The sequence below is a fragment of the Sinohyriopsis cumingii genome, chromosome 17, assembly GCF_028554795.1.
Source record: "Sinohyriopsis cumingii isolate HCF-2022 chromosome 17, ASM2855479v2, whole genome shotgun sequence".
Classification (NCBI taxonomy): Eukaryota; Metazoa; Mollusca; class Bivalvia; order Unionida; family Unionidae; genus Sinohyriopsis; species Sinohyriopsis cumingii.
In genome coordinates this window covers 7,832,571-7,847,748 of record NC_142977.1, presented here as the reverse complement: position 1 = coordinate 7,847,748, position 15,178 = coordinate 7,832,571, and the positions used below count along the sequence as shown (strand labels likewise).

General features: G+C 40.9%; 1 protein-coding gene across 1 annotated transcript in view; it reads left to right on the top strand.

The window, feature by feature from the left end:
* The window catches only part of LOC149777705 (steroid 17-alpha-hydroxylase/17,20 lyase-like), a 32,810-nt gene extending 20,240 nt beyond the window's left edge, over positions 1 to 12,570 (top strand). Inside the window, exons 7-8 of the mRNA XM_089938754.1 lie at positions 9,175 to 9,302; positions 10,399 to 12,570. Coding sequence (XP_089794880.1) covers positions 9,175 to 9,302; positions 10,399 to 10,606 — 336 coding nt within the window. The 3' untranslated portion in view covers positions 10,607 to 12,570. The remainder of the gene's footprint in view (positions 1 to 9,174; positions 9,303 to 10,398) is intronic.
* The last annotated feature ends 2,608 nt before the right edge of the window (positions 12,571 to 15,178 follow it).

Below are 15,178 nucleotides of genomic sequence, written 5' to 3'. Positions count from 1 at the left end.
CTGTAAAAGTCATATAACAAGTGAAGACAGGAAATGCTACATAAAAAGATGATATCCCACCAGAGATTTGGAAGAGAGAAGGCCTAGTATTGCTCACCAAACTCCACGAGTTCCTCGTTTGCTACTGAGAGAAAGGGAAACTTCCACAAGACCTCCAAGATGCAGTCATCATCACCTTGTACAAAAACAAGGGGGAAAAGTCTGACTGCTCAAACTACCGTGGGGTAACTCTGCTCTCTATTGCAGGCAAATCCTTCCTAAACAGACTGGTACCCACCATTGCAGAAGAACATGCCCCAGAGAGTCAATGTGGCTTCAGATCCAATAGGGTCACAACTGACATGGATATTCATTCATCAAACAGAGCTGAACGTAGTCCACCAGTTCACCTACCTGGGCTGTGTGATATCCTTTGATGCCAAGATTGACAAAGAAATAGACAACAGACTGGCCAAGGCAAACAGCACCTTCGGCTGACTCTATAAACGAGTCTAGCACAACGCCAGTCTCAACAGAGATACAAATATGGCGCCGAATCCTGGGTCACCGACAGCCTCCGCATCAGCCCTATTGGCTTTGAAAACTGAAGTTCCACACGAATTTGGCCGGATGTTTTAGGTTGGAAATGTCCCTCGTCGGTGCCTTGGTCTGGGATGAAATCAAAGGCCTACAAGGTGTAACCTTCTGGATAATCCTCGTACTAATCCGTGACAGGTGTTGGTTCCTAATTGTCCCGTGGCTTCATACAGGGACAAGTACGATCTCAAGTATTTTTTCTTCTAGATGGGTGTTTTTGGCTTCTTTTCCGTACGTCAAGAGATTCTCCAGGTACGCTCGGTAAGGTTAAGTATCCATGCTGCTACTGACAAGTTTGCTATTCAAGTGCGAATCCACTGCCTTGAACAAAGAATGAGTGAAATTATTGACGGAAGCTACTTTATATTTGTACTTTATATCAGGACCGTCCGCCGATACGTCGATCACTTTCACTTTTAAGTTAAAAGTAACTGCTAATCAGATCAATGTAATCTTCGGTCTCTTTTGATTTTTAACTCGATGTGAGCTGATCCTGAGTCCTTGACAGAGGAGATGGGATGACATTCGACCCATTGGGAATTTCTCAACGTCATCATCGTGGGTGGCATGGCAAACAGATCTAGTTCCGAAATGGAACAGGCGCAAGACTCTCGGTGCATCATTTTTTCTCTCTGATTTTTAATAATCAAAAACTTATAAGTCTCGAGCAGTTCTTCTTTTTTTAGTCTTTCTAGCTTTGTCAGTGTGAAGTCCTCTGTGGTGTGTTTAAGTCTTCAATTTCTGCCTTGTCCTTGCTGTGGCGTCAGGGATGCAGGAATGCCTGACTTATCAGCATCGAGGTAATATATAGTAGTTTGTCGTCGACCCCAGATGTCTTTGTTTGAAACATGACATTTTTGCATGCTATGAAGAAAGTTTCTTTTGGGTTTTGTTTTTCGATGATGACATTTTGGAGAAATTCTTTACCGTGCGTCAACACAGCATCTTTCAAAGCGCGAACCGATGACACAACACACCACAAAGGTTTGGCAGAAAAAGACGATTTGCATTTAAGGCACACGTTCTCCACACCACACCCACAAGGGTTGCTTTTGTAGATCTTGCGGAGAAGAACTGGGTGACGGATTGGTCACTTTGGTAGCGGTAGATAAGCTGGTAAGATATCCTTTCCAGCACACTTTTACTTCTTTGACACGTCGTTTTCCCACTTTACGGGCTCTTCGGTCGAGAATGCTTTGATACTCGAACTCAGATTCTGTGCTGCCATCTGTAGATGTTCATCCAAAATTTCAAAGAAGTTACAATTAAACCTGATGAAAAAATTGTCTGTATCCTTAAATTTCATCAGAAGACGACGAGCCAATTTATGGTACTAAAGCTTAACACTTTTTATGCTCTGCTCGTCTTCCTCTTTGGTCAGGCGTTGTAACTCGTGCAAGTAAAACATTCCTTTTAACACCTCCCCGTCCATGTCTTCAAAATTATAGACGGCAAGATAACGTCCACGCGCTCTCCCAGTGACACGAAACAATTCGGTGGTCCATAAGGTAAGTAACTATTGTCGAAAGTGCCTTTGGTTTTGCCAATGCACACACGATCTTTTGAGAGGCACTAAAACCAGGAATCGTCCTTCCATTGGATTTAATGGTCACTTCTGAGATCTTGTAACTGCAGAGGTCCATTTTATCTTCTTTGTCCTTTTTATCTTGCCTTCATGAGTCCTCCCAGCATTGTTCCCAATATTCCTTTCAGCAAGGGTCCTAACCACATGGACAAAATTGCTAAACGTTGTACCAATATATTTTCCTCTTGACGAATGGGTATTTTCTTCTTGACCATTTGGCGAAGAACGTGTAGATGCTTGGCTAAGCGTTCTTTCTGATATTTCTACAAAGGTATCGTGCCTTTCAAGACATTCAAGCAACATCCATACACAGTATCGACGACGTCTTTGGAGGCTGTTTGAATGAGTTGTAGTCGCATGCATGAGGGAGATTTGGACAGGACAGGCAACATGTCCCAATGTTTGGCTAAACGAGGAGGAAGCACTTTTCTTTTCTTTCTTTCTTACCCAGAGAATGGTGTGTCCATCTTTTAGGGGTTATCGTTGGGCTTTGAAATGTACAAAAAAAATAATCTCCAACCTATACCGCAGGTCTCTCTTATTCTGCAATGCGTCGCCACTGGTTGTCTTTACGTCGTATTAACTTGATGATGTCGTGGAGGGGTTCGCAACGGACTAAATCGGGATATTCCTTGCTTGGATAAATCCACTAAACTCTGTAACATGCCCGATCTCTCTTGGACTATGACTTTGTAGTTAGGTACTTTGTGAGCAGCTGCTACTGAAGCTACAGAGGAGGAGGAGGGTGTCACATAGCTTTAGGAGATGTCCTTGGTTTCCGTTGTTTCATCTAATGATGAAGAACCGGTGTCAAATTGGGTTAGGCAGGCATCACCAAAAACGGAGAAGACCCTGAGACTACTGGAGACGCGGTCACCGTCGTTGCAGGCTGTGGTTTGCAAATGTATGGTTGCTTCCTGGTCGAAGGACCTCTCTTACGGGGAGAAGCTTTCTTCTCGGGTCTATTCTGGGGAATTTTTTAAGTGGTCTTTTATTTTACTGGTGTTGTGACATGGTAATGACACCTTTGCTCATTTCTTCTTTCGGGTTCGGTTGTTGTTTTTGGGAGTGACATTTTTCTTGGGGACGACTTTGGGGGCATTAGAATCCCATTTTAAGAGGAAACGAATGATGACACCTCCTAGCAAACCGCTACCTCCAGGTTTGAAAATGATTTGCTTTTTAGTTTGAGGTCGATGCGGCGATGGCCCAGTTGCGTCATGGCTAATTTGTTTATGTCAAAAAAGTGTTTTGTTTTATGAGGAATGTGAAATATACCGTTCAGTATTGAACGTTCTGTCCATCGTAAGACTTCTTTGAGGCTGTCTTCTAAGACACGAGCACGTAGTTGTGGATTTGTTACGCGACTGATGCCTTACAACGCACGAATCAAATTGATGGGAAGATGAGACTGAATGGACGTTATGTTGACACTGTGTGAGACAGACCCAAAGTGCTTGAGGTTATTTATAGAATTTTTTCCTAAGTTGACGACGGAGACGTGTACCCGACAGGCCCTCTCTTTTGGAATTAGTGGTGAAACAGATTCGTACGAAAATGCATATAATCGTGAGTGGTAGGTTTTAAATCCGCGAGTAAATGGGCATGTGGGATTTGAATGGCTTCGTCGTACACATGAGTCCGTCAAGACGTTTCTAACTGTTGGGTTAAGATTTGCACTTGCCATTTGTCCTTAGGGCTTATAAACAAGACCACGTAATGAGCTTTGAGACTGATGGTGAGATGGGCTTTACTTTGTTGACACAAATGTTGGGTGATGTAAATTATACTGGCATTACGATGATGGTATTTGCGAGTAAGCCACAGCTTAGTTTCTTCTTCGTTTTCTCCTAACATATCGTCGAAGATGACAAGATGGGTTTGACTGGGGTCAGGCACGATCCCGTCCTTTTCGCCAGGAATGCCTTCCACAAACACGGTGAAATCGCCTTGACATTCTCGCAAGAGACTGTACGCCGTTTGCCACACTTTGTAATATCACAAGATCCGTTGAGGTAGACGATCAATCAAATGATGTTTATTGTCGATGGCCATTGCCAATTTGAGTTTACAACAAGGATATAAACAATTGTGGACTATTTTAATGAGCAGTTGCATCGGTTACGTTCTTCCCAATCTTTCCCTGAAATACTCTCCAACCGGCGCTCACGAGTAGCCTGGTGAAAGTCGTTCACGGTCCGTTATAAGAAAAAACAACTGATTTTTAGTGTCACGTTCAGGGTACCAGAGGCCCCATTCGTAAAATAAGCAACCGTTAAACTTGTACACGATTTTTGGGTGTTATAAGTCCCAACCAACCACCAAATACGTTCCGATGCTCCTTTAATCTCCTCCGTTCCGTGCATGTTGGATCCATTTGTCTTCATTGTTACACAAATAATGAAGTCAGCGTAGGACTTTGACCGAGTATTGATGTTTGACAAAGTTCTTCGTTTGAGGGCTGATGATAGCCAGAGTGTTTTCGGGCATGAATCGTTGGCGGTATACTAAAGAACACGCTTTGCAATGGTGCAGGCATCTTTCAAAGGATCGATCCCTCAGTGTTCCATGAATAAATCTCAAAATCTTCCACAGCAACGCCGTAAAATGTCCACATGGTAATGACAATACTTTAACATTTCTTCCTGAAAGTCGAGGAGGTCCGAGGCGTGAGTCTGGTACCAAGAAGAGAAAGCTTCTCTTTGTTTGGTACGCATAGTGTTGTGGTTGTAGTTGTGAGCCTTGGGCAAAAGGGGTAGAAGGCAATTTTGATTTGCTTCGTTACTGAGAAAGTGCAAAAAATAACCTTTGGTCATTTCTGTCATTCCAAACGTTTTAGGCATTCGACTGAAAGGCATGGCCAAGTAACTGATCAGATCTTTAAACTGCACTGGTCCCACTTGCATGAAATGAGTTTGGGTCCGTTCAAAGTCACTTTCGGTCGTTCGGTACTTTGTTCTGTATAGTATCTCAAAAGAAACTGTCAATCGTATCCCGATAAATTTTGAACCATTACTGTGTCATGACGATGACAATCTCCGTAATGTTTTATATACTCTTGGCTCCACGTCTCGTCGATTGGGTCGAAGATCCATTTAGCGAAATCGGTTATCTTGTTCGGTTTCCGAAAGATTTTTTCACGTTCTTCAGGAATCAAGCTGCAGTGAGGGAAATGAATAAAGATTGGCTTCTCGTACTCTTGATGAGCAGTAAGTGATTAATAATGTGAATGCTGGTCTCTTGCATTCATTCTAAATCTAAAATGATGATATTTCCTAATTTTGGGTCATCTTCCTTCTCTTGTTTAGAATGGTATTTTCGAATGTAGTTGTTGTTGGTAACAGGTTGGACTGACAAACGTTCGCTGACAAGCAAGGCAATGCACTCGTTCTTGTCCTTCGTCCAGACAGTTTCAAGACGCCAAACATTCCTCACATTTCGATCCACAATGTTTGTGTTGATCTCGATTGTTATAGGCATAGTCTCATTTCTCACAGTAATATCTGTATCCCAGGTGTGGGGCGTTACTGGTAATGGCATCGATATGCTCATCACGATAGGCGTGAATGTATTGTCAGTCTTTGAATTATTTCCTCGAAACAACAAGGTCCGCGCACTTCTTAAGGATGAACCTTTAAGGTGTAGCGTGGAGCTAAGACGTCTTGAAATTTTTGCGTTTCAGGAATAGCAAAGGGTGTGTCTTTGGATAGCTCATCATGTTGTAAGAATAGTTCTGCATCACTTCTTTGTTTGACTCTGTTCGATTTTCGAATGATCTCGCAGACTCTTTTCCTTTCTACCGAGTCGTTCTTGGCGGCATATGTTCGTCCCACCACGACAGCAATGTATAAACACATCTTGTTCTGAGGATTGTTAATTCAGACGAGAATCTTTCTGGTGCTGCGAAGATCGTCTACCAATAACACCATTTTGTGTCCTGTCCCTTGTGGAAGTGAAACGTGGATCATGAGCAGTGTCGCCTTTTCATCGGTGATATGAAACTTGTTGTTGGATTGTTGCACGTGTTGAATTTTGTCGATAACTTTTGAAGGTGTCATATCTGTTGGTCTGCTAAACTCGATCCTAACGGAGGATTTCAAACTATCACGATGAATGGAAAGTCTCAAGCGATCGTCTTCTCTGGCGTCACATTTTCGTTTCAGTGTGGTTAACAGAGAATCCCATACATCGGCGATGAACTCTTCTGCTTTCTCCAGCAGTATATTGGACTTGAAATATTTAAACTTCACCGTGTGAGTGTAAGCCATGATTCTAAATTTTCTAGATAACAGCCTTTCCGTCCCTCGAATATAATAGTACTTTTCAGGGATTATTGGTGGTGACGTTTGGTTGAGTGTAGACTCTCTGGGTATGGATTCTTGCTCACTCATGTCATCTTCAAAATCGCTGACATGAATTTGAGTCAAGACTTCAGCTACTGTGGGAGGCGATGAATCCCATTCTGCCCCTTACTTTCTTCTCCTTTCTCGTCGAAATGTTTCATCTTGACTGCAAAAAGTCAACTGAATATATTTTGAATGCCATGGGCACCTTGATATCTATGTCAGACCAGTGTTTATATAAAGGGCCAGTGTCTTCCCTCTTAGTATTAATTTCACCCTTAAACCGACCAGAACGATGAAAGAGCCCACACAGATTGAACTTCTCATCAGAGCTTTGCGAGCTGCCATATGAAACGTTTCTTCAGACAAGCCGACGTACTACTCCCCCTCCTTCTGTGATAAAAGTAAAGATACTTGCTATTTCTGTAAGAAGAAAGGACAGGGCTGCAGAGTTTCCAGACTGTCAAAAAAGCAAGACAAGTTCCAGAAGAGACAAAAGTCAAGGTACCTGTTATCGTTATCAAGAAAACAGACATTGGTCTTCAGAATGCCCTAACAAACAACAGAAGCAAGAGGAAAAGAGGGGTTCGGAACAGAAAGAAGAGGTATCCTCCCAAAATGAAGAACCCAAACACGTCGAGAAGGAGAAAAAAGAGATGAAAAGAAGACGAGAAGAAAAAGAGGAAGAATAGGATGAGAAAAAAAGAGAGTGAACAAAGACACAGAAGAAGTCTATAAACTTTTTGAAGTGTTGTGTTGTGAATTGGATTGTAAAATTTGTACCAGAATAGACCAGAACTAAAACGTAAGCGTCTCTTGGTTTTGATTGTTTAGAATATGGGCCTAGACCTTCACTCACACATTCACAATTGTACATCATGGAGCGAGAAAAGGATTTTGAGTTGTAATTGATTTTGGCAAAATGAATAATATCTCTTTTTGATTGAAGTGGGTGGCCCTGAAAAGAACCGTTGGGTATTTAACAAACAAACTCAGGTAGGTAATCTACTTTAACTGCCTTAAGCTTTTTCCACAGCCAAGACCAACTTCTGAACTTGCGTCTGTGAATGATTCAGCAGAAATTACTAGAGGTGGTATCTCAGGCGTGGTAACAGGATTGGACTGTTTGGCTCGGGAAGGTCATTTTCTCTTGGGTCGTAATAAAGAAGTATGATAGATTTGTTTCAGGCTCCTTAACTCTGCCAAAATATCTAAGAGTATCGTCACCATTTGACTTTCACTGTCCTCTGTTTCTCTTAGACCGTGTTTCTTCTCTGCTGTTCTTCCTGTCGTTTCATTCTTTCCTCTTTTACTTCTCGCTAATGCCGTTGAAGGAGAAATGCTTGTTCTGCTTCTTTCAGCTGATGTAAAAACATTCTTAAATTCTTATTTCTGCCTCTGTTTAAAACCCTTGACTTGTGGTAAAAAAGGAGACGGTGGCAAAGATACTGGCATCGGAACAAATTCATGCGAAGAAGAAAGAAAACCGACTAAATACCAATTAAAATCGGTCTCTTTTGAAGCATGTCTGTGTTGACTTTATTAGCCGATGCTGTATCATCGCTTCTCGTCTTCATGGCCAGTGCACCCCTGACATCGTCTTCTTAGGTACCGTCATGTTTGAAAGCTATCGCATGGATCACAGAGCAAAGACGCTAGCACATCTATGCAGGGAATTTGACATCACAGGCAACTCTCTTCGGATTGGAAGACAGACTCAACACTGTGACTGAATTTTGTAACGGATGTTTGGATTGGTGAAAACAAACACTCAATCCGTTTGGATCCGTACTTCCACTATATATAAGGGCAGTTCATTTCATTCCCTTCACCTGTTCTGTTCACAAGATGTTGACTAATGTTGAAGCATCTACTCTGGTATCGTTGATGCTGTTCCGTATGACTTACCCATGTATGTCAAATCATCCGGATCACCGATACGGTCGTTTGGAAAAGAAATATGTATGTGGAGAGACATTGTTGTTTGAATAGAGTCCTCATCTACGGTTCAGATGTCAGAAGACGTTTGAGGTAGGCAAGAAGAAGACCCATGCGATGTCCTCTATGTTAACAAAATAATATTAACATAAAAACCAAAGGCCTTTTTCAGGGCCACTCATATGAATCGAAAAACATTGCTTTCTTGTTTTAATTTTGTTTAGTCTGTTGTATAGATCTTTGTATAATATATAGATGGCCATTCATGTCTGTATGTTGTGTTATATATGTCTATGTCCCGCCAGTCCCATTCCCGCCAAGCGTTCTATGTATTTTTCCCGCTGTTTGGTCAAATTGATTTCAGCCTCTTGCTACATTGTTACCGATCTTCTGTACCGTGACGTCACCTCACCTGTTCCATTCCTATTGTCCATGTACAGTCCCTATACTTTCTGTCCCTAAACAGGCCCATTATTTCCATGGCAAAGTCCCATTGTCTCCAAAGTGCCGGTACTCTATTCGCCATGTTAAATTCCCATTGTCCCTAATCATGCCCATGACCTTTTCGACTGAAATTTCCATTTTCCCTAAACAGCCTTCTATTACTACTGACCTATATATTATCCTTGACTTAGAGAAATACCTAATGTTAAATACTATATACTATAGCGATGCCATCCAAATTTGTTTGCTTTCATGCGTATTTGAGCACGATTTGTCTTGGTTTCCTAGATAATGATCAACATCTGGACGATTCATCATGATGCATCGATATGGGGCGACCCCTGGGTATTCCGGCCTGAACGTTTCCTTGACGACAACGGTAAACTCTTGCCGGCAGAACATACTCTGAGACAATCGTAAGTTTAGGCTAATCAACACTTAGCGACAGCTCCACGCCTAGGATTCTGATTTTATATAATCTTCTGGCTTTAAGACAATCGTAAGTGTAGATTAATCGACACTTAGCAATAGCTCCACGCCTAGGATTCAGAAATTATATAATCTACAGGCTCGAAGACAATCATACGTGCAGATTAATTGACACTTAGCAACAGCTCCACTCCTAGGATTATCGTATTATATAATCTACATGCTCTAAGACAATCGTTGAGTGTAGACTAATTGACACTTAGCAACAGCTACACGCCTAGGATTCTGGTTTTATATAATCTTCTGGCTTTAAGAGAATCGTAAGTGTAGATTAGTCGACACTTAGCAACAGCTCCACTCCTAGGATTATCGTATTATATAATTTACAAGCTCTAAGACAATCGTAAGTGTAGGTTAATCGACACTTAGCAACAGCTCCACGCCTAGGATTCTGGTTTTGTATAATCTTCTGGCTTTAAGACTATCGTAAAAAAAGTGCAGGTTAATCGACTCTTAGCAACAGCTCCACGCCTAGGATTCTGGTTTTATATAATCTTCTGGCTCTAAGACAATCTTAAGTGTAGACTAATCGACATTTAATAACAGTGCCATGCAAACGATTGCTTAAAGGTAATCTCTCAAACCCTTTTCTGAATTTCGCTTTAGTAATTATTCTCTATCCAAAGAACACATGCCGACGATAGAGTATTATCCTCAGATAATCAAGAGTGCATGGGAACAGGAATTACTTTTAATTCGTGAGGTGTAAATATACAGCACTTTGAACAGATGAGCGTATCTATAATCTGACTGGCAAATTTGTATCATTATCGTCTTCTCTACATCTTTAAATACTTTAAGTTACAAACTTGCTTTAATCTACCTTTTATAACGATGAAAGCAAAAACTGTAAATCGCAGCACAAACAAAGCTATACTCCATTAGCTCCAGGAACCATAAAAACAACGTATAAAAAGTTTTCCATTAACATTGAGAGTATATTTTAGGCAATTACCAATTATATTATGTTTCCGTGTGTTTCAAGTTAGAAAATACTTTAATTTTCATTCGTCCTAATTTTAGACTGATGAATTTTGGAGCCGGACCAAGAAGTTGTGTCGGTGAAGACCTGGCGAGCTCACGGATATTCCTCTACCTGACTACACTTGTACAGAAATTTGACCTACTTCATCCGGAAGTAGGCAATGGAATTTCGGACGACCCTCGGGCCTTCCTTCCCGGTGGTGTATTGCGACCTCCTGATTACATGATGCGAGCAGTTGCCAGATAAAATTAATAGTTTTCAAGATACCTTGCTTCATTTTGTTTATGAACTATATATGTTTGTCTGTATGTTTATATATCTGCATGTACAAATGTAAAGTCAAACGTTAAATGTATGCTCTCTATGAGACTGACCCGTCAAAAAAAATGATAATATTAGATGTTGACATACTATCAAAAGTAGAAAGAAATATTCAATTGTATACCCGCCTATTGCACGAAAAAGGATAATTTGTTACCTGTCAAGCTTATTAATGACAATAATTCTTTTTCTTTTTGTGAGAGTTGTTTGCAAAAAAATTACAAAATCTTGTTTAAAAAATAAATGTTATTAAAGGTGCCGCAAAAAATAATGGCATAAAGTTTTAATCGTTCAATTTAAAAAGTACTTTTTATTGTAGAATTGTTTTAAAACATACAATTTTGCTTGTGGTTTTGAGAGAGTGTGTGTACGGCACCCCCGGTATACATATTGCAAAAACTCGCGTGAGCTGTATTACATGTATGTAGATGTTTGAGTTTCATGTTATGTCAATTTTGTGTTACGACAACTTTATCGAAAGGCTTCCGTATAAACATCAACATGACGTACACTTTCATGAAGGTTGAATATAATAAAATAATTAGTTAGCCGTTAGTAAAGTGTGCATAAAATGCAAGATACAGGTAAACATACCACATCTGTTAAAGATAGGGACAAACAACATGTCGCGTATGAAAATCAGTCATTCATGAAATGTGTCAAGCTTTTATTTGGTAGAAAAACATGAATATGGAGTAGAAATAGGCAGACGAAGACAACGAATGGCCAGTATTAACTCTAAACACATACTCAATATAGCATTTAAAAGTGCTATTTATTAAACTCGTTGCATATTTTGTAAAGATCCATATACATGTAACATTTCGTTTGTTCCACTGAGAAATACAAGAAAATTTGGATACCACCTCTCCCAGGAGGCGGTCAATCATCGGGGTTCCGTGCAAAATGTAAGAAATGTGGATACTTTTTGGTCACCTACCAACATGAGCAACACTGGATCCCACTGAGGAAAGAAGCAAATGTATGTAAGTGGTGGCACACATAAAGTCCATCCTTTATCAAACAAACTGCACCCGATTAATAGCTGGCGGTTCTTTGAACCTCATGAAATGTATATATCATGTTTCTGTATAGTTATATGTTCTCAAATTTGTTAATTATTCTTTGTGATTACACTTACTCTATTCCCATGCCAGTATTAGTTTTGAAAAGTCATACAGAAAGTATATGTGTTTGGAATCTAAATTTGTTCAAAGCAGATTGGAGCTCGCAAGTAATCAAATGTCTTCATCTGAAATGACGTGAAGGGAGGAGACTTGGCCCTAAACCTTTCTTGACTTTTTAAAAGTTGTTACCTTATTCCAAGCATTCACATAATACAACAATCTTAGTTTTATGGATTAATCCAATACCAAACTGTTCCTTACACATCAAAAGTCAAATCCTCTTATATCGATCAGCAACTGTTAGAATGTTCCTATACTTATTTCTGACAGTGACATGCTGTAAAATTAATTGCAAGCAAGAAAGAAGTGGCCAATTATGCCCAAGAGTTGTGATCCTGAATTCAAACGTCTAGGGACAAATGTAACTTTTAAATCTTTGTTAGTGACAGTGCTATAAGAAGAACCCGGCACCGAGGACAACCACTCCCTTCAGGACAGGACTGTCATAGACATTCCTGAAAGACCATTCCGGGAGAGCCCATTTGTGACTGTACCCAATGTAGAGACTTTAAGAACATTACACACTGTACCTATGACACCTTGGTTACCAAAAACATGTTGTACAGTGACTTGTTTGTATCCCACTTTGATCGTTTCAATGTATTTACTATTTCTGTACTTAACCATTTGGCTTTTATGTACTTTTGTCTTTTCGCGTTGTTGCATTTTAAGAAATAAACGTGCCCGGAAAAAGGATAAAAACTCTTGTCTTGTCTGTTTTCGGGACAAAAGGGACATTCCCTGCACTATGGCTACCTCTACTGTCTCTGCTCCCTCCTCCTTTACTTTCAAAGTGGCATAAAGCCTCCTGCGAGAAAGTCAAGGCGATTTCATCGTGTTTGTGGAAGGCACTCCTAGCAAAAACCACTCGTTCGTGTCTGACCCCAGTCAAGCTCATCTGGTCATTTTCGACGACATGTTAGGAGAAGACGAAGAAGATATTAAAATGTCGTTTACGCGCAAAGGGCATCATCATAATGTCAGTGTCATTCACATTACCCATATTTTGTTTCAACAAAGTACAGCCCATCGCACCATCAGTCTCAATGTTCATTACGTGGTCTTGTTTAAAACCCCAAGAGATAAATCGCAAGTGCAAGTCTTAGCCAAGCAGTTACGATCGGCTTGGCTGACTCATGCGTACCACGATGCCACTCAAACCCCACACCCTTATTTACTCGTGGATTTACACACACACACACACACACACGATTATTTGCGATTTCTTACCCATCTGTTTCACGATCGGTGCAAAGATAGAGTTCTCGTCGTGTACACGCCCCCGTAGTCGACTTGACAAAAGAAATCTATAATAACTTTGGACACTTTCAGTCTGTCACACACAACGCAAAGATGACGTCCATTCAGTCTCGTCTTCCGGTCAAATTGATTCGTGCATTTTGTGCTGCATCAGTCGCGAAATAAAATTCACAAATACCTCCTCATGTCTTAGAAGCCAGTCTCAAAGAAGTATTACGATGCTTTATGATGACAACGTGTCAAGTATTGCAAGGAATCATTCACATTCCTCATGAAACTCAACGCTTTTTGAGAGCAACAAAGTAGCCTTGACGCAAATGGCTGATCCTCGCATCGAAACTCAAACCAAAAGGCAAATCCCTTTGAAACCTGGAGGTAGCGATTCTTTAGGAGGTGTCATCATTCGCTCCGTCTTAAAATGCGATCATACTGCTCCCAATGTTAAAAAAATGCCACTCCCAAAAAAGCTAAACGAACCCTAAAGAAGAAAAAGGGCAACAATGTCAAGACCATGTCACAACCCCAGAAAAGAAAAGTCCACAAAAAAGGAAAAGTCCTCAGAAACATAAAAGCCCCCAGAACACAGTTTCTACCCGCAAGAGAGACACTTCGTCCAGGACCCAACCTTACATTCGTAATGTTGATGAAACAATGGAAACCCACGTCTCCAAGAACTTCTTCAGCGGTGACATCCTCGTCCTCTTTAGCTGCAGTGTTAGCTGCTCACAACGTACCTGCTCCCAAAATCATAGTCCTAGATAGATCGGGCATGTTACACAGTTTACTGAATTTCTTCAAGCAAGAACTGTCCCGATTTGGTCCGTTACGAACCCCTCCACGACGTCTGATGCCAGTCATCAAGTTAATACGATCTTAAGACAATCAGTGGGGACGCGTTCCAGCATAAAATAAACCTGAGGCAAAAAATGGAAATCAGTGTTTTTGTGCTCCTGAATACCAAAAGGTGTCACCCCCAGAAGCCATCCCTCTTCTAACTCCTTCTGCCTCCTCGTTTAATCAAACATGGGGACATATTGTCCGTCCTTTCCAATGCGCATCCACCCTTGCGGGGAAAAAAACTAATTCAAACAAAGACGTCATCAATACCGTGTACGAATGCTGTTCGAACGTCTTGAAATGTACGATACCTTTGTTTAAACACCAGATAAAAATGATTAGCCAAACATCGCCACGTTCTTTGCCAAATCGTTCAAAAGAAAATACCCATTCGTCACCCATTCGTCAAACGAAGTAGATGTTGATAAAACGCGGAGATATTGTGCCTCTGTTGTTAGGACCCTTTCTAAAAGGAATATTGGGAACAATGCTGGGAGGATTCATGGAAGCAAGATACAAAGGACCAAGAAGATAAAAGGGACCTCCAAAGTCCAAATTTCTCAGACGTGAAATCCGATGGAAGGATGAAAACTTGATTTAATGCCTACAAACGATGGATGGAATACCATCGTTGGCAAGAACAACGGAAAACCCTCCCCATTTACCTCCCAGTTGTTCCAGTTACAACTCGAATTTCAGTCGTTGATGGATCGCAACTATTTGTCCGAAACGGAGCAATCACAAAAGTACTATTGCAACGACTACAACTCTTTCACCAGAAAGCTATAGACGAAACAAATCTGCTCACTCTGAAAGATTTTAAGACCCTGATGAAAAGTCTTATCACCGTCACTACCACCACCCACCCCACCCCCAGGGGTCTTGCACAGACGCAGCCCCACGAATACCTGAGGAAGAATAGGTACGGGAAGTCTTTTAAACACCGTCACCAGCTCCCATTCCTAGTAAGATTGTGGCGCCCTTGTTGACTCTATACCCTACACCCAATGAGAAGGACTGAAAGTTTGGGTTAAAAAGGTAATGTCCACTCCTTCTTCGATAGAAATGAAAAAGAAAGAAGGAAAAGAAGAAGTGAAAAAAGAAAAGACCAAAGCCATTCCATTACCACCTCAACCACCAGTTAAGAGATTGTATCGTGCTGCCAAAATACGACTGAATAGTCTCCGTTTATCTCAAGTGCAAGGATGGTAAC